The 23,107-nt window shown below is 43.7% G+C and overlaps 1 protein-coding gene across 1 annotated transcript in view; it reads left to right on the top strand.

Moving 5' to 3' along the window:
- LONRF1 (LON peptidase N-terminal domain and ring finger 1) overlaps positions 1-715 on the top strand; it is a 46,419-nt gene extending 45,704 nt beyond the window's left edge. The window contains exon 12 of the mRNA XM_052661467.1: positions 342-715. Within this exon, the coding sequence (XP_052517427.1) occupies positions 342-500 (159 nt within the window). The 3' untranslated portion in view covers positions 501-715. The remainder of the gene's footprint in view (positions 1-341) is intronic.
- Positions 716-23,107: the final 22,392 nt, after the last annotated feature.

Below are 23,107 nucleotides of genomic sequence, written 5' to 3' on the forward strand. Positions count from 1 at the left end.
AAATCAACTACAGGAAAAGAAGTGAGAATGATTAAATAGAAACGGAACAGTATGCTACTAAAAAACCAATCGGTCAATGAGGAAATCAAGACTACTACCTCACACAGGTCATTTAAAAAGGCCACAAATAACAAACGTTGGAGAGGGAGTGGAGAAAAGGGAACGTTGGTGGGAATGTAAGTTGCTACAGCCACGATGGAAAACGGTAGAGAGATTTTATTTAGAAAGAGAATCTGACACTGTGAACTGCTCAATCCAGATTAGCTTGGTGGTGGTATGTTGCTTCTGGGCCTACATAACTACTTGTTTTGTTAACATTATAAAATGTGGGTTCTTCTTAGGCAATCCCTAATGGACCTGCCTGGTGTTGGTGGCTTCTTGCTGTCCTTCCCGTTGACCCCCGCTATCAGCTGTCGGTTTTGTCAATGAAGTCTTTGAAAGAACGGTTGACAAAGATACAGCATATACTGACTTATTTTTCCAGAGACCAATCTAAGTAACCAACTGCTTGGATCCTCCTCTAAAATTACCCTAATCTGGCTGGGGTGACGGCCAGGTTGTCCGCTGCCTTTGCACATCCAGTGCTGATTTGAGAAACGTAAGGAAACTGTTTTTTTTGTTTTTTTTTTTTTTCTTCTTCTTCAACCTCCTGAGTCATGTGGTTCTGCAAACGAATACCTTCAACTAGGATTTAGACCACTAAGAACTTGCACAGAAAAACACACACTGAATGTGTGTTAAACCTCTACATTGTGATGAAGTTGCACTATGTACCATACTCTAAATGAAATGAGAACTGTGTGTATATGTGGGGTGGGTGTGTGCGTGTGTGTGTCTCTGCACGTGTGGATAGTATGAGTGCATTTTCTCTGGCTTTAAAATTAAAAAAAAAAAAAAGCCATAGAGAGCAGTACTTGCCGAGGGTCATTTATTGCCCAAGTTTACAACAGTAGCGATACAAGTTTTTGCAAATTGAATTTGCCTCAGATTTCTCTGTCCTAATGCTTACTTTGCACAAGTATTTAAGCTATGGTATTGAGTATCACTCTTTGTCGGAAATACCGCTCTTGCTGAACCGTCTTGACCATTGACTATGACACAGTTTCTTATTTATGTAAATACTTGCATCCCAATAGCCAATGGGCGTCGGATGCAGAACCTAGAGCCAGTTTTCAGGAACAACTGCAAACCTGACTTGGTACTGTGCATCTATTCATAAAACACTTAAAACTGTGAAAATATGGTTTACACTTAACTGTACATAAAGGTAAATGGAGAACTCAGTTCAGTACCAGTTCATTTGTACATTTTGGCGGGGGGGCTTTTCACATTAACTGCCCATCTGTGTAATTTATAGTTTGACATGATGTGTTTGTTTAAAAAAATTACATAGTATAAACCCATTAAGGATCTGAGGGAAGAGAAGAAGCTTAATATAGAACTAAGCTTTTAAAGTATGTTGTTTTTTTTTTAGTCCTGGTCTTGGTGCAAATGTTAGTTATGCCTTATTCATATCACAGGTCACTATGCTGTGACATGGTCTGTATTCATGCTGCCCTAGATACTTTTGTAATTATTTGTTGCAGACTTGTGACTGTCCCTCTTAACTTTCTTTTATGTAAGTAATTTGTAAAAAGTTTCTTAAAAATTTTGCTTTTGCTTATTTAATTTTGAATAAAAGCTAAATTCATAATACTTTTTTCTTAATTATTAGGTCAGTGTCAAAAAAAAGAACATGAGTTTTCTTTACTGTTTCGTGTTATGAGATGTAAATAATACAGCTTTCAAAATATTTTTGAAATGTTTTTTTGGTCGTCTTTTGACCAAACAGTGAAGTGTCTTAAGGAAGCTCTAGGCCCATCCTCTAAAACACATTTTGCAACCTCTTAAAAGATTTGTCCCTAGATGCTATATGATTCAGGGAGCTCAACCTGGTGCTTTGTGACAGTCTAGAGGGGTGGGTCGGGGTGGGAAGGGGAGGTTCAAGAGGGACGGGACATATGTATACCTTTGGTTGATTCATATTGATGTATGGCAGAAATGAACACACCATTGTAAAGTGATTATCCTCCAGTTAAAAATAATTAAAAAAAAAACTTTGTTCCTTAAGGATAAAGATAAGATTCTTACTGATTCCTCTTGACCAAAGTTTTAACTACTTAGGTCCCCAGTAGCCCTAGAATTTTTCTCAGCTAGAATTTTTCAAATATAAATAAGTCATCTTAATATCAAATGTTTTTATTTTTCAAAAAGGCAGAAATGACTGCCTAGATAGAGGGCCACCCTTTGTCCCCACAATTATGCTACTCAAGAATCTTGAATAGTTGTACAGAAAATATTCAAAGAATGAGCAGTTTCCCAAAAGTACCGTATGAATAGTTTCTGAAATATTAGATTGCACTTTCTTGTAATAAACTATCTAATGTCTGTTAAATAGTGTCTGGGCAGTATCAATGAAGAGTTTACCTGGATAGTTCTCAAATTATGTGTCACGTGGCAGTAGGCGTTACCGGTGTTATATCTGCATCTGTTGTTTCTGCAGTGTGTCTGCACACACAGCAGCAGCAGTAAATGGTCTCTGTCTGTATACACGTGCTTTCTAATGGAAATTCATGGGTTTTATTTATCACTTGACCCTGGTTTTGTGGTAAATGATCTCCGATAATTACTGTGTCTATAGATTTTTTTTTTAATCTTTGGAAATCTTTTTCCTCCTATAATTCCCATTCAGTTTATCCGGGGGGGGGGGGGGGGGGCAGTGGGGGAAGAGCAGAAGAATCTAACATATTTTCTCTTGTCACTTTAAGTGAGTAAGTTCTGTCAGGAATTCCATATTTCAAGCCAAGGTAGCTGGTTGTTGCTCTTCCCTTCTTAAACACTTGTCTCTACATGTGCAGTTCTTCCTATTCCTCAAGGTCAACTTGAATACCTTCACTCAGGTAGAACCCTGAATCCATAGCACTTTCCTTATAGCATTTATGGGGGATACCTGAATTAAATACCTAAAGCCTCTCGAGTATTGAGACTAATGTCTAGCAGTTTAGACAAATGTAATCTCCAAGACATAGGTTGACCACTGAACAGAGTTGAAATAAATGCCAATTAAAAAGGGAAGTTGGATAAAGATGTTTAGATTGAGAAAATACCTTTATCTTGTTTTCCTCCCCAAGTTCAAAACGGTGACAGTAAAGAAAATGAAATCTAATGGTGCTGCAAAACCAAAGTCAGTGTGTTCTGGGGGAATTTCTGAGATTTGGAAACAGGATCTGATATAGAAGACCAGAGGAGAGCATAGCTTTATAGAAATGGAGAACTACAGGGGAGCCCCAGACTGGTAGAGAATCTCAGGCAGATTCCTTGGGGAGGTGGCTGGATAGTCTGGCCTGTTCCCACTTGGCCTAGGCAGCAGGCAGCAACAGCAGCTGTTCTCAGGCCAAAGCACTGAATGTGGGCGTTGGGCCAGAGAAGACCACGAAACCATAAATAGCCACAGATCCCCAAAGGGGTGGCGAGCCCTCAGGCACAGACAGCAAGCTACCAACCTCCCTCACGTAGGCTGTGTCCCAGCCTTCTCCACGGTCAGCAGAAGCAGGTTGCCTGGAACTGAACCAGAGTAGCCACAGGAAGGAACAAAGGTGAGTAGACAGTCAACTCCTCTGACTTTGCGGAAAGACACTCGAAGCAAAACGACAAATGCTGTGCCCTTTGATTGGAGGACGTGCAATTCCAAAAACTACCTGGGGATCTAAAATATGTTCCTCAGACAGTCCTTGGCAACCAGTGAGTGGGTCATAAAAATAAGCAGATGAGTTAACTAGAATGAATTCAGACAGAGGATGAAGGGATGAGGCAGAGGGTGGGTTGGAGTCCTTTCCAGAACACAGTGGAGAGGTGGGTAGAGGCAGTGAAAGTGCTCAGTTGTGTTCAGCTCTTCGTGAGCCCATGGACTGCAGCCCGCCAGGCTCCTCTCTCCATGGGATTCTCCAGGCGAGAATACGCCAGAAAGGTGCTGTTTCCTCCTACAGGGTATCTTCCTGACCCAGGGATGGAACCTGCGTCTTTTGCGTCTCCTGCAATGGCAGGTGGATTCTTTACCACTGGCACCACCTGGAAGCCTAGTTTTTTGAATCAGTGAATGAATCATAAAAATATACTAAGCAGGTGAGTTAAACAGAAGGATGAATTCAGACACAGGATGAAGGAATGAGGCAGAAGGTGGGTTGGGGTCCTTTCCAGAACACAGTGCAGAGGTCAGTAGAGCAAGGTAGGAGGGAAATATCAAGACATGGCAGAGAGATTCTAAGTTTTCATGTCTATCTGTACAACTTTTAAGACGAGCAGAGAAAAAACAAGACAAGTAATTGACTCAAGAGTAATAAAACAACCTACAGGCTTTCTTAGGGAATGGAGGTCATCCATTTAAATGGGACAATAAAGCAAACTTAGGTGACTAAGAACAGACAAAATAGCAATAACTCAAATTGGCTCATTGATCCACAGGGAGATGACTGGCTCAGGGAGATGACTGGCTCAATGAGATGAATTTTCTTCCTAAGCCAACATGTAAATGCCAACATTTTTTTAAAAAAGACATTTATGACCAGCTTAATAAATGAGTTCTCTTACCTGCCTCCAAATGCTTTTTGGCTGTTCACCAAAATTTAAATGTATCCTTGAGGAAATTTTTTTTGTCACGGTAGGATATTGAGAAGCATACGGGCTTCATTTCAAAATGTGGTAGACACTCAACATTTAATCCTCAGAAAAGTCCTGTGAAGTAGTGTCTCTGTAAGGATGAAGAAACAGAAACACTAGTTAAGTAACTTGCCTAAGGATCACACAGCTAATACATGGTAGAACTGATTGAACCCAGGCAGTCTGGCTCAACCTTAACCCCACATCAAGTTCTGAGACTGCAAAGAAGGTCTGAAAATGACTGACCTGACTCTTGACTTACAGGCTTTCCACTCGGAGGAGGAGTGCGTTTTACAGTAATGGCATTAGAACTTGTGTCTAAGCACCTCACCAAGATAGATCAGGCTCAGCCCTGTATTTTGGGGAGTAGTGTAAATTGCTAACCCTTTTAGAAAGTAGTATTGCAGGGTATGTATATCAAGGATCTTTAAAATGCTCTTAATCTTCAATCCTAAAGGAAATCAGCCCTGAGTATTCATTGGAAGGATTGATGCTGAAGCTCCAATACTTTGGCCACCTGATACCAACTGATTGGAAAAGACCCTGATGCTGGGAAAGATGGAGGACAGGAGGATAAGGGGGTGACAGATGATGAGATGGTTGAAATAGCATCACCGACTCAATGGACATGTGTTTGAGCAAATTCCGGGAGACAGTGAAGGGAATCCTGGCATATTGCAGTCCATGGGGTCTCAAAGAGTCAGGCACAACTTAGCTACAGAAAAACAATCTTCAACCCAATGTCAGACTGTGGGGTCTTCTTATCCCACCTTGTTCCAAGTAGCAGAGACCCAAATTAAAAACTCAGAGCAATGGAAAAATCTCATATACTTATGTACCCCATGCTTATCATCTCTATTCTTTGAAATGCCTTTGTTGCTAAGTATTCAATGATTCCATGGATGGAGGAACCTGCTAGGCGACAGTCATGGGGTTGCAAAGAGTCAGACATGACTGAGCGACTCCACTTTCTTTCTTTCTTTAGTTCCTTTTGGAGAAGGAAATGGCAACCCACTCCAGGGTTCTTGCCTGGAGAACCCCAGGGACGGAGGGGCCTGGTGGGCTGCGGTCTATGGAGTTGCAAAGAGTCGGACATGACTAAGCAACTAACACACACATTCAATGGTTCCCAAATCTTAATCCATTTGATTTAACTGTAAGCCAGTCACTGAAATTAGCCAACATAAGTCTATGGACCCTTCCAAAAAGTGCAAGAAAGGAGGAAGGAAGAAGTGTGCATGTGAGATTCCTGAATTCAATTTTATCATCACTAACAAACTGAATATGAAGACAGAGAAGTAACAGTGTGGCAACCTACAGAAACAAATCACGGAACAGCCTAACATGCTAGAACACATCTAAGCAAGGACAACAAAGAAAAAATGACAAGGTGAAAGGTGGTAATAATTCCGTGGGCAAGCCAGTGAGTGAAAGAAAAACATACTTCTAGTTCCGGGAATGTTTCCACATCAGTAGAGCTAGAGGAGACTCTGGAATTACCTCTTGTATTCAAATGCTGAAGCCCAAGACGGTGGTTAAGGGGCAAGTGAAAATAGACATGGCGAAAACCAGGTCTCTCAGTGTGCAGCCTTTGATTGGGTTCCTCTGACATACTAGAGCCCATTCTAAGCACAGACATGTATGTTGCTGCTGAAAGCCTAATGCAAATCCAATTTCTGTTCTTTTAAGTGAGCTAGATTCTTACCTGGGCACTCCAATTTTTTAATAACTTCCTTGTTCTCTCAGTATGAAAAATAGTTGAATTCTATTCAGAGTTTCAGAATTAGTATTTCATTGTAAAGTTATCAAATGATGCGATCAATGCACGTATATATATATACACACGTGCATCTTTCCATATGTACATTTTTCTTTTCCCTTTTTTTATAATTACTTGCATGTTAGCCCACTGATATTCTTTCATAGATCTTTGAGGCTCTGTTGTGCTTCCCCTTTCTTTCCTCTTTGTGTTTCAGTTGAGATCATTTGCTTTGATCTGTCTTCAAGTTTGGGCGTTGGTTTGTGTTGAGGGGTTCACTAAGCTACTCCGTAATACTTGGAGTATTGGCATCCCTTTGTGTGACTAAGGGGCCAGCAGGGGCCTTGAACCACGAGCATGTGCTCTGCACAGCAATTTGGAGTCACAAGTTCCTGACATGACTGCTGATAAACAGTCTCTCCTGCCTCCTAGCTTTCTCCACTTGTGCCCAAGAGCCCCTGGAGCTTACTTAAACCTTGCTGTTTATGGTTTGAATGAACTGTGCCTTAGCCCAGGGCCTGCAAAGCACTGTGCCTGCGGACCCTAATAATGGCACGTGCCCCCGGTCCTCTGCAGCTGGCGCTCTGCCTGCTCCCGCCTTAGCCGCTCTGCGTGGCCCCCGGAGGCTGCCATGGACCTCCGCCAGGACCTGTGAGTAATAACCTTCTCTGGTTCACTTTCCCTTTTCGTCTCTCAAATTATGGCTCATCCTTCAACTCAGTACCCGAGGGTCTACTTAACAATTGTTAATTTTTAACAAAAATCAAAACAGTTTGCTGGAGGCCTTTTGTTTGTGTTGGTGTTATATGCTTTCCCAGCTGCCTGGGTTCATATCAGTGGATGAGTTTTCAGTGCTTACCTGCCTGGTGAATAAGGGGGTTTCTCTCTTATCCTGGGCCCCCTTGGTGGAGATGCCCCACTCCATCATGAACTCTGAAGATGGCTCTGTTGGTTTAGTATGTAGAGGATAGATTTCTATTGTTTAAAGCCACTCAGTTTGTGATGCTTTGTACCACAATCTCAGGACATTAATACATTCAGTTCAGACTGACAACAAGAATTCTGATGCAAAAGCCATGTGGAAGTGGGTCTGAAACTGGCTGAAAACTTCCTCTTTTAGACACAGTTGATTGTAGTAACTAGAGTTGGGAAATTTGTAGGTAATTGCTAGAAATGAAGAAAGGAAGGGACTTAAAGATGAATCAACAGATGAGACTCAAAATAATTCTGCTTTGAAGACTCCAGAAGCATCTATTGGAAGATCCATTCAGCAAAGCCAGTAAAAGCGAGAGACACGGACAAGAAAATCCTCCTCCCACTGTGGAGAAAAGGGAACCGTCCTGCACTGCTGGCGGGAATGTAAACTGATACAGCCACTGTGGACAACAGTTGGGAGGTTCCTTAAAAACCTAAGAGTAGAACTATCATATGGACCAGTAATCCCACTCCTGGGCATATACTGAGAAAACCATTAGTTCAAAATGACACATGTACCCCAGTGTTCACTGAGGCACTGTTTACAGTAGCCAAGTCAGAGGAGCAACCTGAATGTCCATCAACAGAGGAAAGGATAAAGAAGACGTGATACCTAGACACAATGGAATGTTGCTCGGCCATTAAAAAGAATGAAATAATTGCATTTGCGGCAACATGGATGGACCGAGAGATTGTCATACTGAGTGAAGTAAGTCAGACAAAGAGAAATGTCACACAACATCCCTTAATTGCAGAATCTAAAAAGAAATGATTTCTGAAAAACAGAAAATAGACTCATGGACTTGGAGAACAAACATTGACGGGGGGAAAGGATAGTTACAGAGTTTGGGATAAACACTGCTATATTTAAAATGGATAACCAGCAAGGTCCTACTGTATAGCACAGGGAACTCAATGTTATATGACAGCCTGGATCAGAGGGGAAGTTGGGCAAGAATGGATACATGTATATGTATGGCTGAGTCCCTTTGCTGTCCACCTGAAACTATCACAACACTGATAATTGGCTATACTCCAATATAAATTTAAATTTTTTCCTTAATAAAAAAGGAATGAAATTAGGTCATTTGGAGAAATGTGGATGGACCTACAGTCTGTCATACAGGGTGAAATAGTCAGATGACTATTATATATTAATGCATATATGGGGAATCTAGAAAAATGGTACAGATGAACCTTTTTCCAGGGCAGGAAAAGAGACATACGGGTGCAGAGAACAGACATGTGGCCCTTGGAGGAAGGGGAGGGTGAGTCATATTGGAGATTAGGATTGACATATATACACTAAGGTGTAAAATGGCTAGAGGGAAGCTGCTGCATGGCACAGGGAGCTCAGCTTGGTGCTCCGTGATGACCTTGGAGGAGATGTGTATACATATAACTGATCCACTGTGCTATACAGCAGAACCTAATACATTGCAAAGCAATTATACTCCAATTAAAAGCAATAATGATTTTTAAAGAACAATATGGAGGTTCCTTAAAAAAAAACTAAGAACTATCACATGATCCAGATACCCTATTCCTGTGCATATATCCATAGAAAATCATAATTCAAAAAGATACAGGCAAAGCCACAGTAATCAAAAGAGTATGGTGCTGGCACACAAACAGAAATATAGATCAACAGAACAGGACGGAAAGTATAGAGGTAAACCCACACACCTATCGTCACCCAATCGATGATAAAGGAGGCAAGACTACACAGTGGAGAAAAGACAGTTTCTTCAGTAAGCGGTGCTGGGAAAACTGGACAGCTAAATGTAAAAGAATGAAATTGGAACATTCCCTAACACCATACACAATAGAGAACAGTATGAAGGTTCCTCAAAAACTAAAAATAGAGCCACCGTATGATCCAGTAATCCCATGCCTGCACATATATCTGGAGAAAATCATAATTTGAAAAGATACATGCACCCCAGTGTTCATTGCAGCACTATTTATAATAGAAAGACATGGAAGCAACCTAAAAAGCCCATCAGCAGAGAAATGGATAAAGAAGATGTGGTGTGTGTGTAAGTGGAATACTACTCAGTCATCAAAAAGAACAAAATTATGTCATTTGCAGTGACACAGATGCACCCAGAAATAGGCATCTGGAGTGAAGTCAGAGAAAGACAAATGTGCTATCACTCATATGTGAAATCTTAGAAAAAATGGTACAAATGAACTTATTTACAAAATAGAAATAGAGTTACAGATGTAGAAAACAAATTTATGGTTACCAAAGGGGAAAGGGGGGGATAAATTATAAATTTGGAATTAACATATACACACTACTATATATAAAACAGATAACTAATAAGGAGCTATTGTATAGCACAGAGAACTCTACTCAGTACTCTTCAATGGCCTATATGGGAAAAGAATCGAAAAAAAGAGTGGTGATAGGTAAATGCATAACTGATTCACTTTGCTATACACCTGAAACTAACATTTAACCATACTCCAATATAAAATAAAAATTAAAAAGTGTACCCAGCAAAAATGTAAAGCTTTAATGAACTATCACACAATGAAGATATCTGATTTAAGCAATAGAATAAAGCTAGTACCAAGAAATGCCTCTTGCTCTTCTTCCAAATTATTATTACCTCACCTCCTCCCCAAATAAAACTACCTTGATTTCTAAAACCATTGATCAATCCTAACTTTTTGAATTTATATAAATGGATTCACATGATATATATTCTTTGTGCTTGCCTTATTTCAATCAAGATGATTATTATAGCTTGTTCATTTTCCTTGTCATACTATTTTATGAGTTTACAACAATTTTTCTACTATTGATAGACATGGTTTATTTTCAGGTTTTTTTCTTTTTTTTTTTTGCTATTCAGTTCAGTTGCTCAGTCGTGTCCGACTCTTTACGACCCCATGAATCGCAGCACGCCAGGCCTCCCTGTTCATCACCATCTCCCGGAGTTCACTCAGACTCACGTCCTTCGAGTCCGTGATGCCATCCAGCCATCTCATCCTCAGTCGTCCCCTTCTCTTCCTGCCCCCAATCCCTCCCAGCATCAGAGTCTTTGCCAATGAGTCAACTCTTCTCATGAGGTGGCCATAGTACTGGAGTTTCAGCTTTAGCATCATTCCTTCCAAAGAAATCCCAGGGTTGATCTCCTTCAGAATGGACTGGTTGGATCTCCTTGCAGTCCAAAGGACTCTCAAGCATCTTCTCCAACACCACAGTTCAAAAGCATCAATTCTTCGGCGCTCAGCCTTCTTCATAGTCCAACTCTCACATCCATACGTGACCACAGGAAAAACCATAGCCAGTTTGTCGTAACTTTTCTTCCAAGGAGTAAGCGTCTTTTAATTTCATAGCTGCAATCACCATCTGCAGTGATTTTGGAGCCCAAAAAAATAAAGTCTGACACTGTTTCCCCATCTATTTGCCATGAAGTGATGGGACCGGATGCCATGATCTTCATTTTCTGAATGTTGAGCTTTAAGCCAACTTTTTCGCTCTCCTCTTTTTGCTATTATGAGTCATGCATTTGTGTATATATTTTAATGAAGACAAATACAGTGGGGAAGTTAAAAAAGGCTGTGAGGCTAAGTGTGCTGGAATCACTCTCGACTGCTAGGAAAACCCAAGGATTGGTTGGCCCTGGGTTTTGTGCCATTTTGTTGTATTAAATTAATGGAATATTGCTTTGCAGTGTAACCCAGGATTAGGAAGGAAGCAAATGTTTTTCAGTTATCCTGTAGGCACGGGCAAGTCTGAGAGATGTCTGACGTTTTACCTACGTAGGGTCAACCTACGATTTGGAGTGAGGTGAATATGTGTAAACTCTGCATGTTTTGATTGTTAATCTAATGCCTACAATCTTAACTATGAGTTTAGAATTTAGATACGGGTATCTTCAGATTGAAACAATGCCAGCTTTTCTTAAGAAGAAAACAGAATTTCTTAGCAAGGTAAAATTTTCTGATCTGTTCATAAAGATATGTCAAGAAACACCTATACTCCACTTGCATGGGATAATCCGGTGATTTGTTAAATATCCTGAATTTCTAAAAATTTCTGTCGAGATTAACTAAAATCTCTTTCCCTGTAGAGGCACGTAAGCGTTCCCTGGTGGCCAGGAAGATAACTGCAATCTGAGATGTCATGCTTTTAGGAACGTCTCGGGGAAACGGAGGAAATAGGGGGACTTGCTTGTAAATAACAAAGCTCACACTTCCTTTCCTACCTCACACTGATTACCAGAAAGACTTGCAAATTCAGCGAAGAGTACTGCCCAAACCTTAAAAGCAAGGGTTAGGCTGACTGCTCACCACGCAGACTTAGATAATTGTTTTTGGTGACTTAGTTTTAATGTAATTACAAATATATAGCACATTTTTATATGAACATTAAGTAATACATATAATAAGCAACAAGCAAAATTTCCTCAATTCTTCTTCACATTCGAATTTTCCAGCTCCATAAGGGCTCTGTTCACTATTTGGACATGTTTTTAGACAGGAGAGGCTTGCTGGAGGTTTTTTCAAGCTACATTAGAAGAAAATTGGAAAAAAAACAACAACAATGAAGCAGGAAGCTCCATCTGTCACATTTCCTCAGTTGTAGAAATAAGTCTCAATTAAGAAATCTAAAAATTCCACCCATGAGCTTTCAAAGATTCAAAATTTGTAACAATTGACACTAACAGATGAATAAATGCCAAATCTCAAACTTCATGCTATTAAAACGATGCCACATAAAGACTATCTGTAGTGAATTTTCACCCACCACAATCTTTTACTAGTTTATCTCCCATTTGGTTGACTTTTCTTCCTATTGGTGTTGAAATATGAAAAGGGACAATGAGTCCACTGTCAAATCAAACTTTTTAACAGTAAGTCACTCAGTTGTGTCCAACTCTTTATGACCCCATGGACTGTAGCCCACCAGGCTCCTCTGTCCATGGAATTCTCCAGGCTGTGGGTTGCCATCCCCTTCTCCAGGGGACCTTCCTGACACAGGGATCAAACCCAGGCAGATTCTTTACCGTCTGAGCCATGTGGACTCTGGTCCTAAAGATATATGCATCTCTGTAAGCTAGTCAAACCACACAGATAACCCCCTTGTACTATGTCAGACTATTGACTAGATCCTGGTTTTAGGCTGAGGAAGATAACCAGAGGATGCTTTCTCAGCGATCCATACCTACCATGGTTCTTTGTGGCTCTTAACGATTGGGAGTGTATGTCACTGGCATTCCTGTGATCCACTTACAGCTTAAATTCAAGCTGGTCTTTGCCCCCCACCCCCTCCCCCAGTGTGAGAAGTCACCGAGACCCAGGAGAGCTTTGGCTGCAGAGCCACCTGTCAAAATGCCTTCAGGGTGGCTGTGAAGCCACAGTCACTTTGGTTTTTATTCACACAATGAACATCTAATGTGTCCGGCCAGATGCTTGGCAACAAATATGAGTAACACAGAGTCCCTGCCTGCAGGAAGTTCTCCTTATAATTCAGATGTTTAACAAAGTTAAAAGACAAAACTGATTAGAATAAAATACTGACAACTTCTGAGATAGAAACTTCTGTCCAGAATATATAAATAGCTCCTATAAATCAGTAAGAAAAAGCAAATAATCCAATATAAATATTCAAAGGATATGAATGGCCAGTTCAAGGAAGAAGAAATGCAAATCATTAGTACATAAAACTGTGGAACCTCAATAGTAGTCAGGAAAATGCAAATTAAGATAATAAAGAGGACTTCCCTGTGGTCCAGTGGTTAAGAATCTGCCTGCCAGTGCAGGGGGACATGGGTTTGTCTTCCTCTGGTCCAGCAAGAATCCACACGCCACAGGTCAGCTAAACCTGTGTGCCACGAATTCTGAGCCCTTGCACCAGAGCCTGTGGTCCACGACAAGAGAAGCCACGGCAATGAGAAGCCAGCGCACTGCTGCCAGAGAGCAGCCCCCACTCACTGCGACTGGAGAAAGCCTGTGCGTAACAAAGACCCAGCAGAGCCAAAAACAAATTTTTTAAAAAGATGATAAAGAGATGTCACCTTAAGACATTAGGTTAGAAAACAATAAATCATTAGCATCCATATTAGGTGTGGGGAGATGGCCCCCCCACCAAGCTCAACTGGTGACAGCATAAATTGGTGTGCCATATGGGGCAACCTTTGAATTTTAACTTAAAAATACTCATATTCTGTGATCTAGAAATCTTGCCTTGAGGTTTCTAAGAGAAATAGCCAAGCTTCTGCAAGGAGAGAGCTTACAGAGTAATCTGTAATGCCAAGACGCAGAAACACCTAAATGCTCACCAATGGAAGAACAGGTAGTTAAACATACTGTTAACAGTTCTACACAACAGAATGTTATGAAGCATTTGAAAAGAATAAGCTCTGTTTCTGTGGACATGGAGAGCCCTCCCAGAACACTTCCCAGAATGGGATAACCCATGGCTTTATTGAGAGACCTACTAAGTACCCATCGTAAGAAATAGGAAAGGCCCTGCCAAGACACCACTGGAGGACCACAAGTCACCTCTCTTTGCTCTCCTCTCTTTCTGAAAATTCCTTTAGACGGATTTCTCCACTTAGATTTGTTCTCAACTTCTAGTTTTCTTTTGTCTATTTTCTATCTCCTTTTTTCCTTAACGTTCAACATACCTGGAATTTCCACATTAGCCTTCAAAACTTAATCACAAATTATTTCAATTACCATTTTTATGAATTTCAAAATCTTTTTTCTGTTTTCTTCCCCTTTCTCCTCTTCTTCTCCCCCTTTCCCCCCGCCCCCAACATTCTCTTCTGATACTATTAACTACAGCTTTTGTTCCCTTCCTGCATCTCCTGTTTCCACTCAGCTTCTTTTCCCCATTTGTTGGTTTTGGTCTTCATTTTTCATGCCAGTGCTTTTCCTTGAATATATGATGACTTTTGGCCATCCATTCATATTTTAGAGAGACTCAAACAAGTAGGGCTGGGTTTGTTAAGTGAAAAGTGAAAGTGAAGTTGCTCAGTCATGTCCAAGTTTCTTGAGACCCCATGTCCTGGGTTTGTTAAAGGCTGGTATAAAAAAACCAGAAACTTCTATTAAAAGAGTATGGAGACCAGAAGGGGGAGCTCTCGGGTCCTGTGACAACAGCAGACTGACAGGAAAAAGAAATCTCTCTTCTTTCCTGGTAAGGACTCATCCTGAATATTCACTGGAAGGACTGATGCTGAAGCTTAAGCTTCAATACTTTGGCCACCTGATGGGAAGAGTCAACTGACCGGAAAAGACCCTGATGCTGGGAAAGATTGAAAGCAGGAGGAGAAAGGGATAACAGAGGATGAAACGGTTGGATGGCATCGCTGACATGAATGTGAGCAAACTCTGGGCGACAGGGAAGGACAGGGAAGCCTGGCATGCCGGAGTCCATGGGGTAGCAAAGAGTCGGACACGACTTAGTGACTGGACAGCAGAAAAGGAAAAGCCGTGGATTCTGCTTGCTGGAGCCCTCCCAACATTCCTCCCCCTGTAAAAGCGCTCTCCTGCCCTCGCCATGTGGCAGACTCGCATGCTGTTTGCCATGGTTGCAGCCCCTGAAGTGCAATTTCCTGCTGATCCTGAATAAACCTGTCTTTGGAGAAATAGCCATGTATTTCTCAGGTCAACACTGCCTTCCCAGAAGACACCAGACGAACAGCCTTCTCCCTGAGGGATTCGTGTGGCTGCCTTTTTCTCCAAGGTCCTTCCTGTCTCCAGAGCAGAAGGCAGGTGCCAAGTGTGGGAATAACATTGAGGACTCATTGTTCAGGGTCTGGATTATTCTTCACTTTCCCCCTATTTATCTTCTGCTCAACATGGGGTCTGACGTCCATGGCACCTTGGGATCAAATCCTGAGTGGAACCTTCCTGACTCCCACAGGTATTAATTCCCCCCCACCCCGCTTTGCCCTCATTTCCAGCCCCCAGCCTCATGCCTCCCTTCGCAGACCAGACCGCCTCCGCCTCAGCTCTGGGCCCCTGGAGCCATCTTCAGTTATCAGTTCTCCCATCACGCAAACCTTTGGCCTGAACCTCTGTTCAGTCATCACCTCTTAGTATTTGTTGCAAAACTTTTCCATGTAAAAATGATTAACATATTTGGTCATTTTACTTTGAATTAGGAGTCTGAAATAAATCTCCGTAACCCTTAAAAATGGGGTTAGTTGTCCAATGAAGAATAAAGAATGGGGCTTCCCTGGTGACTCAGATGGTGAGGAATCTGCCTGCAATGAAGGAGACACAGGTTCGATCCCTGGGTCGGGAAGATCTCCTGGAGAAGGGAATGACAACCCAATCCAGTGTTCTTGCCTGGAGAGTTCCTTGGACAGAGGATACTGGCGAGCCACAGTCCATGGGGTCACACGGAGTCAGATACAACCAAGCGACTATCTTTTTTAACTTTGTCCAGTGAGGAAACTGGAGAAGGAAATGGCAACCCACTCCAGTATTCTTCCTTGGAGAATCCCATGGGCGCAGGAGCCTGGTGGGCTACAGTCCACGGGGTCGCAAAGAGTCGGACACGGCTGAGGACTTCACTCACTCAATGAGGAAAACCACTCACTGGGGCTATGCCTTTCTTCACCACTAGATGGTGCTGCCCCATATGAAGATAAAATGAGGCCGGTCACCGCTTCAGTAGGAATTGGATCGCTGTTCTTAACGGATTTCTCATTTGGACAAAACATATGCTCTTACATAAGGCCATAGTGTTTTTTAAGTGTTTTTTTCTATTCCAGAAAAATATCATCCATATTAGAAGGGGAACACTTTTTATCCATGGTCTTTAAAGCCTAAATGATAAATGAGTATTTTTACAAACATTTGCCAAATGTGAAATCTTTGATCAGCTACTTACCTTTTCCAAGCCTCAGTTCTCTAATCTATAAAATGATGAAAATAATAACTACATATTGTCTAGCAGGTAAATATTCATTATGTATCTCAGAGGGGTAGAGGGTGGGTGCACAAAAAATATGCTAAGGATGGCAACTATTAGAATAAATACTTGACTTTAAAAATGATCACTTTAAAAGTCAATTTATGAACCAGGAAGAAACAGAAGATATGAACAGGCCAGTCACAAGTAATGAAACTAAAACTGTAATTTTAAAACCCCCAACAAACAAAAGCCCAAGACCAAATGGTTTCACAGGCAAACTCTACATTCAGGAAGAGTTAACATCTGTCCTTCTGAAACTCTTCCCAAAAATTGCAGAGAGAGGAACACTTCTGAACTCATTCTATAAGGCCACCATCACCCTGATACCAAGCCAAAGATCACACACACACATGCACACACACACACAAACTACAGGCCAATATCACTGATGAACATAGACACAGAACTCAACAAAATACTAGCAAACCGAATCCAACAGTACATTAAAATGGACATACACATGATCAAGTGGGATTTATCCCAGGGATGCAAGGATTCTTCAGTATAAGCAAATCAATCAGTATGATATACCACATTAACAAATGGAAGAATAAAAACCATATGACTGTCTCAACAGATGCCAAAAAAGCCTTTGTCACAATTCGACGCCCATTTATTTTCAGCTGTGCTAGGTCTTCGTTGCTGCAGGAGGGCTTTCTCTAGTTGTGGCGAACAGCTCTCTAGTTGCAGTGTGCGGGCTTCTCACTGTGGTGGCCCCATGCAGAGCCACCAGGCAGGCTCTAGCAGCTCAAGCTTTTGTAGTTGCGGCGCATGCGTTTAGTTGCTCCATGGCATGTGGAATCTTTCTGAGCCAGGGATCAAACTTGTGTCGCCTGCGTGGGCAGGTGGATTCTTAACCACTGGACCACCAGGGAAGTCCCAGGGCCCTCAACACCCACTTATGATGGAAAAAAAAAAAGTCTCCAGAAAGTGGGCATAGAGGGAACCTGCCTCCACGTAATAAAAAGCATATATGACCAACTTCCCTGGTGGCTTAGATGGTAAAGAGTCTGCCTGCAGTGCCGGAGACCCAGGTTCGATTACTGGGTCGGGAAGATCTCCTGAAGAAGGAAATGGCAACCCACTCCAGTATTCTTGCCTGAGAATCCCCTGGATGGAAGAACCTGGCGGGCTACAGTCCATGGGGTTGCAAAGAATCAGACACGACTGAGCAACTTCATGATATACCCACAGCTAACATCATTCTCAGTGGTGAAAAGCTGAGATCATTTCCCTCTAAGATCAAGAACAAGACAAGGATGTCCACTCTCACTGAGGCAGAAGTTATAATGAGCCCCAGGCTGAGCAGCTGGAATCTGTCCTCTGTGAACAGATACTCCAGGATAAAGATAATGGCAGGAGCAAGGAGGAGCTGAGTCCTTTCTGGAGAGAAGAAGAGGAGGCGATACCTTTCTCAGTCTTGAGGTCAAGGAGACCTCCCAAACTACACACACACAGAAAGGTTCCTCAGAGGTCAAGGAAAGCAGGGAGCACCAGACCTTCTTCTTCCCAGAAACCCTTGCACTGGAATCCATCTTGGCTAAAAGATGCGCAAGCATGAGGAGAGGACCCTGAGGTGGACCAGACATGGACTCAGAGCTAGACAAGGCAAGACGATTGGCCAGAGGGAACCCAGAACCGACCCACGTAAGTGACCTGAACTACTCCAAGAGTGCAACTTCTCCGAGTCTGCCTGCGTGTCTATCCACACGTACGTTTCCTGACCGCCCCCCGCCCCGGCCCCGCCCCCAATAGACGACGTACTTGTCTCACTGCCTTCCATCTCTTTGTTGAAATTTCTTTCCTCAAAGCAGATGACCTAGGATCTTGAAACTGGCCACTGGCCCTCCTGGTCTAGTGGCGAGGCTTCGGTGCTCTCATTACCGCAGCCTGGCTTCAGTCCCTGGTTGGGGAACTGAGATCCCACTTCAGGCCGTGGCAGGTGGAGGCCACCCAAGATCATTTTTGGTACCAAAAGCTGAGAATCCAAGGTAAACTGTGGGCTTCGCCGGCCACAGCTCAAGGCCCCTGACTTTTCCGCGCGTGCCATCTTTCACTCGCTGCTTCGCTTTATTTTCATGACCCGCGGAGCATGATCTCAGCGCACTCCCCGTGTTACGACTCCGGTCAGCAGAGGGTGGCCAGGGACGTCCCCCAGGCCGTGTGGATCCGAACACCACTTGGGTGACTGCTGACGCTGTCCTTTGGGAGCCGACAGAAATGTGATTTCTGGCCATGAGGGAGCCCAAGGGATCTCTGTGTGTAATTCTCTCCGTGTCTCTGGCCCATCTGGCGCCCCGTCTGTGGTTTTCTGTCCCGCTGTATTTGCACAGCAAGATCTCTTTCTCACTTTGTATCCCCAGGCGCTTTAAGGGAAGGATTTTCTGGACCTTATTCCTAAACTGCATCCCCGCTGCTGCCAGCCTCGCTGTGGCCTGTGTCAGATGAAATTAGGAAGTGCCTGATGACTTTATTTTAGCCAGCAGATAGTAGGGTCACGGAATTTGGGTTCTTCTGCCATCTGGTCTTTCAGCTCACTCAGTGTCCAAATATATACCATGAGAATTTCTCTACATCCCAGCTCCTGGGTCTTGAACCCTGTGTCACCATCTATAACACCCAACTCCACTTTCTCCAAGGGTACTTCTTGGCATCTATTAGACTCCCTTTCCTCCAGGCCTTGGCAGCCAACACACTGGCAGGCACAGCCTTTCGGGCTGGCCACTGCCCAGAAGCGCTCATTATAAACTTGGTAGATGCTCAATCATAAATAATACACCCCAGTGTAGGAAAACTTGTCATAGGACATAAACTCTCTAGACAACAGATCTATCCTCAGTGGAATCCTGGCAACGGATTAACACTGATTCAAATGTCCTCTCTTGGCCACATGAGGGGACACCCTGCACAAGGTACCAAGGATGACCAGGGACGTCTAGGTAGGAATCAGTGGGGAAGCAGAAGACACTCCAAACCCCATCTGCAATAAGATCAAAGGAAATGAAGAGGATGCTCTGAGTCTCCTTCAGGTGCCTCCTTGCGACGTCCCCAGGGCACGGATTCCGTGCCTAGGAGAGCTCCTTTGTTCTCAGTTGCAGCTTACCCAGCATGGGAGGAAGCCCATCCAAGCTGGAAGAAACACCTCTGGATGTATGCATGAGAATTTGGGAACTTTTAAAAACAGACACACTTTCAAACTGTGGTGCTGGAGAAGACTCTTGAGAGTCTCCTGGAGAGCAAGGAGATTAAATCAGTCAATCCTAAAGGAAATCAACCCTGAATATTCATTGGAAATCAGTCAATCCTAAAGGAAATCAACCCTGAATATTCACTGGGAGGACTGATGCTGAAGCTGAAACTCCAATATTTTGGCCACCTGATGTGAAGAACTGACTCATCAGAAAAGACCCTGATGCTGGGAAAGACTGAGAGCAGGAAGAGAAGGGAGTGACAGAGGATGAGATGGTCGGAGGGTATCATTGAGTCAATGAACATGAGTTTGAGCAAGCTCTCAGACATAGTGAAGGACGGGGAAACCTGGGGTGCTGCAGTCCATGGGGTCACAAAGAGCTGGACACCACTGAGTGGCTAAATAACACAAAGGAGGGAAAACAAATTCTACTGCAACACTGCTTGGGTATATGTTCAGCAGTGAAGAAAAATGGCCAGAAAATAGCTCTCTAAATTACAACACCATTCTGCAACTGGATCTTTATTGCCCAAAGATAGGATAGTGGGCTGAGATTCCCTACGTTGAAGCCCTCATGGCCCTTTGCCAAGATTCTGCCCCGACTCTTGTAATCAAAAGCCCAGGGGACCAGAGAACTCTCTTGAGATGATCCCCTTCTAATTCCCCTAACTCCTGAGGGGGAACTGAGCTCCCCCTACTCCTGACAGCACCCCTACTTCTTCAGAGCACTCACTCCTCTGGGCTCACCCACCTCCCTGGATCCTTCTGACCCACAACTCCACATCCCTATGTCTCTCCCTGTGACTCTCTCTTCCTCCTCAGCATGGTCTTGATTATTAAATACCCCAAAGGCCACCTCTAGGAGTGTGGGCATGGGGGCTTGTGGACCAAACTATAAATTTTGGAGCTTCCGCCCAGTATCAGGCAGACTGGCTATTACGCCAAGAAAAAGAGATGGGTCCCTCTGGGGTAACTCGCAGTGGAACTTCTTATCATCTAGGATCAGGGGAAATGTGACCTCTTAGGGAAGTGGCAAATGGCTCAGGGACAAAGTACATGTGCCCTATTCTTTAACTGACTTGCGTGCTCAGTCTCTTTAGTCGTGTCCACAAAAAGCGACCCCATAGTCTGCAGCCCTCCAGGCTCCTCTGTCCATGGGATTTTCCAGGCAAGAATACTGGAGTGGGTTGCCATGCTCTCCTCCAAGGGATCTTCCCAACCCAGGAATCAAACCCGGGTCTCCTGTGGCTCCTGTGTTGGCAAGCAGGTTCTTTACTGCTGATCCACTGGGGAAGTCCTAGTTCTGGCATAGTTACTCCATTTTGACATTCAAATGCATTCCCCTCCGCCAATAATAGAGAGTGGGTTGCTTTTCGGAAGAGGCTAGTTAGTTGGCTGAAGGGTTTCAGGTCCTAACTCTGGCCTTTTATTTAACTTGGAAGGATGTCCAAGCAGTCCTATCTACATGTTGTACTCCTGAGGAAAAACAGAGAATATGAGCAGTAGCCCAGGGACATGGTGACTAGCTTGGCAGGGGCCCTCCCAAACATTCTGTTATGAATGGAGATGCCGACCCAAGTCAGGAGCCCTGTTGGAATTATCATTTCTGGGAGGGAACAGAGTCAGGAAGCATAAGCTCACTGTGTATTAGAAGGGATGAGAGGGTATCTGAAAGCCCACTAAATATACAAGGGTTAAAGGAGTGACGCGAGAAGAGAAAGAAAACCCAGGCCTCTTTCAGGGATGGCTTGTAGAGGCTTTCAGAAAATATACTGACACCAATAATACTGACCCCTCCACTCCTGAGAGACAGTTCCTGCTGGCACAACCGAGAAAGCCAGAAAGAGCCCCCTGAACCATGCCCAGCCTGCAAACAAACAGGTCTTTGGAAGAGGGGCTGCCCTTGGTCTGGAAGGGGAGGGGCGGGGGCTCCCACTCGCAAGATGCTACACAGTTAAGGCAGCCTGTGAGATGTCTGTCTCCATCAGGTAGCCCCGGTGGTCCCTGACATGGAGGTAAGAAGACTGATTTTTTAAATTGAGGGAGCCACTTCCTCTGTCCTGATCTCTCACACTGGGCCTCCTTCCTCTAAAAGCTGCACAGGGGCTGGTGTCGATGGAAAGCCTCCCACCTGCTATTTCACTGTCGTCTCCCCTGACAACCTGAACAGTGTTTCAATCCCGCCTTTTGGTGGTACCTCAGTGTCCTAATACGCTGCTGGGGAGGGACCTTCTGGACTCCCTTGGGACCATTAAACAAGTAGGACATACGGCAGCCCCACATTTTGACTCTGACTACATCAGACCAACCAGAAGAGCAAGGTCCTATTCCCAGTCATATTCTACAAGGAGTGAACCTGCATTCTGGGACCAAGGAGTATCCAGGAGGGCCTTAAATACCCAACCTGAAAGAACTAGTCTTAGGCCAGAAGCCACTTGCCCTTGTAAGAGACAATACCCAATAAAGCTAGAAACAAAGATAGGGTTAGAAGCCCTTGTAGATAAATTCTTAACACATGGCCTCTTGGTGCCCTGCCTGTCTCCATGCAATACTCCTGCTTTTCCGGTTGTTAAGTCTACTGGGAATATTGAGTGGGACAAGACCTTAGAGCAGGAGATGATGCTGTGGTCCCTACACAGCTTTGTGCACAATCCTTATAAAACATCACCTCAGATCCCCGAGGATGCTAAGTGCTCTGCTGTGCTCGAACTCAAGGAGCCCTTCTTTTGGATCCTAGTCCATCTCTCTGACAATATTTGTTTGCCTTCGAGTGGACTAACCACCACTCGGGCCAAATGCACCACCACCCCTGGACAGTATGGACTCAGGGCTTTCAGGATAGCACACACTTGTTCCCCCAGGCCCCAGGAAAACAACTATGGGAGATACAGCTATAAGAATGGGTGATTCTACTGTATGTACATGATATAATATGTACCTCACCATGGAGGTCTCAGATCAAAATACCACTTAGGTCCTTAATTTGGTTGGGGGGCGGGGGGTGGGCGGCTACAGAGCCTCTCAAAGGCACACCAAATCTCAATGCAATGAGTTAAATATCTGGGATATATTACAAACTGAAATACACAGTTATGTCCATATAGAAAACAAGCTATATTTAGGCTGCTGCTGCTGCTGCTAAGTCGCTTCAGTCATGTCCGACTCTGTGCAACCCCATAGATGGCAGCCCACTAGGCTCACCCATCCCTGGGATTCTCCAGGCAAGAACACTGGAGTGGGTTGCCATTTCCTTCTCCAATGCATGAAAGTGAAAAGTGAAAGTGAAGTTGCTCAGTCGTGTCCGACTCTTAGCAACCCCATGGACTGCAGCCTACCAGGCTCCTCCATCCATGGGATTTGCCAGGCAAGAGTGCTAGAGTGGGTTGCCATTGCCTCCTCCTAAGGCACTGCAAAGATCAGCCTGCAATACAGGAGACGCGGGTTCAATCCCTGAATCAGGAAAATCCTCCAGAGAAGGATGTGACAAACCACTCCAGTAACCTTGCCTGGGAAATTCCACGGACAAAGGAGCCTGTTG

The sequence above is a fragment of the Budorcas taxicolor genome, chromosome 24 (assembly GCF_023091745.1).
Source record: "Budorcas taxicolor isolate Tak-1 chromosome 24, Takin1.1, whole genome shotgun sequence".
NCBI lineage: Eukaryota > Metazoa > Chordata > Mammalia > Artiodactyla > Bovidae > Budorcas > Budorcas taxicolor.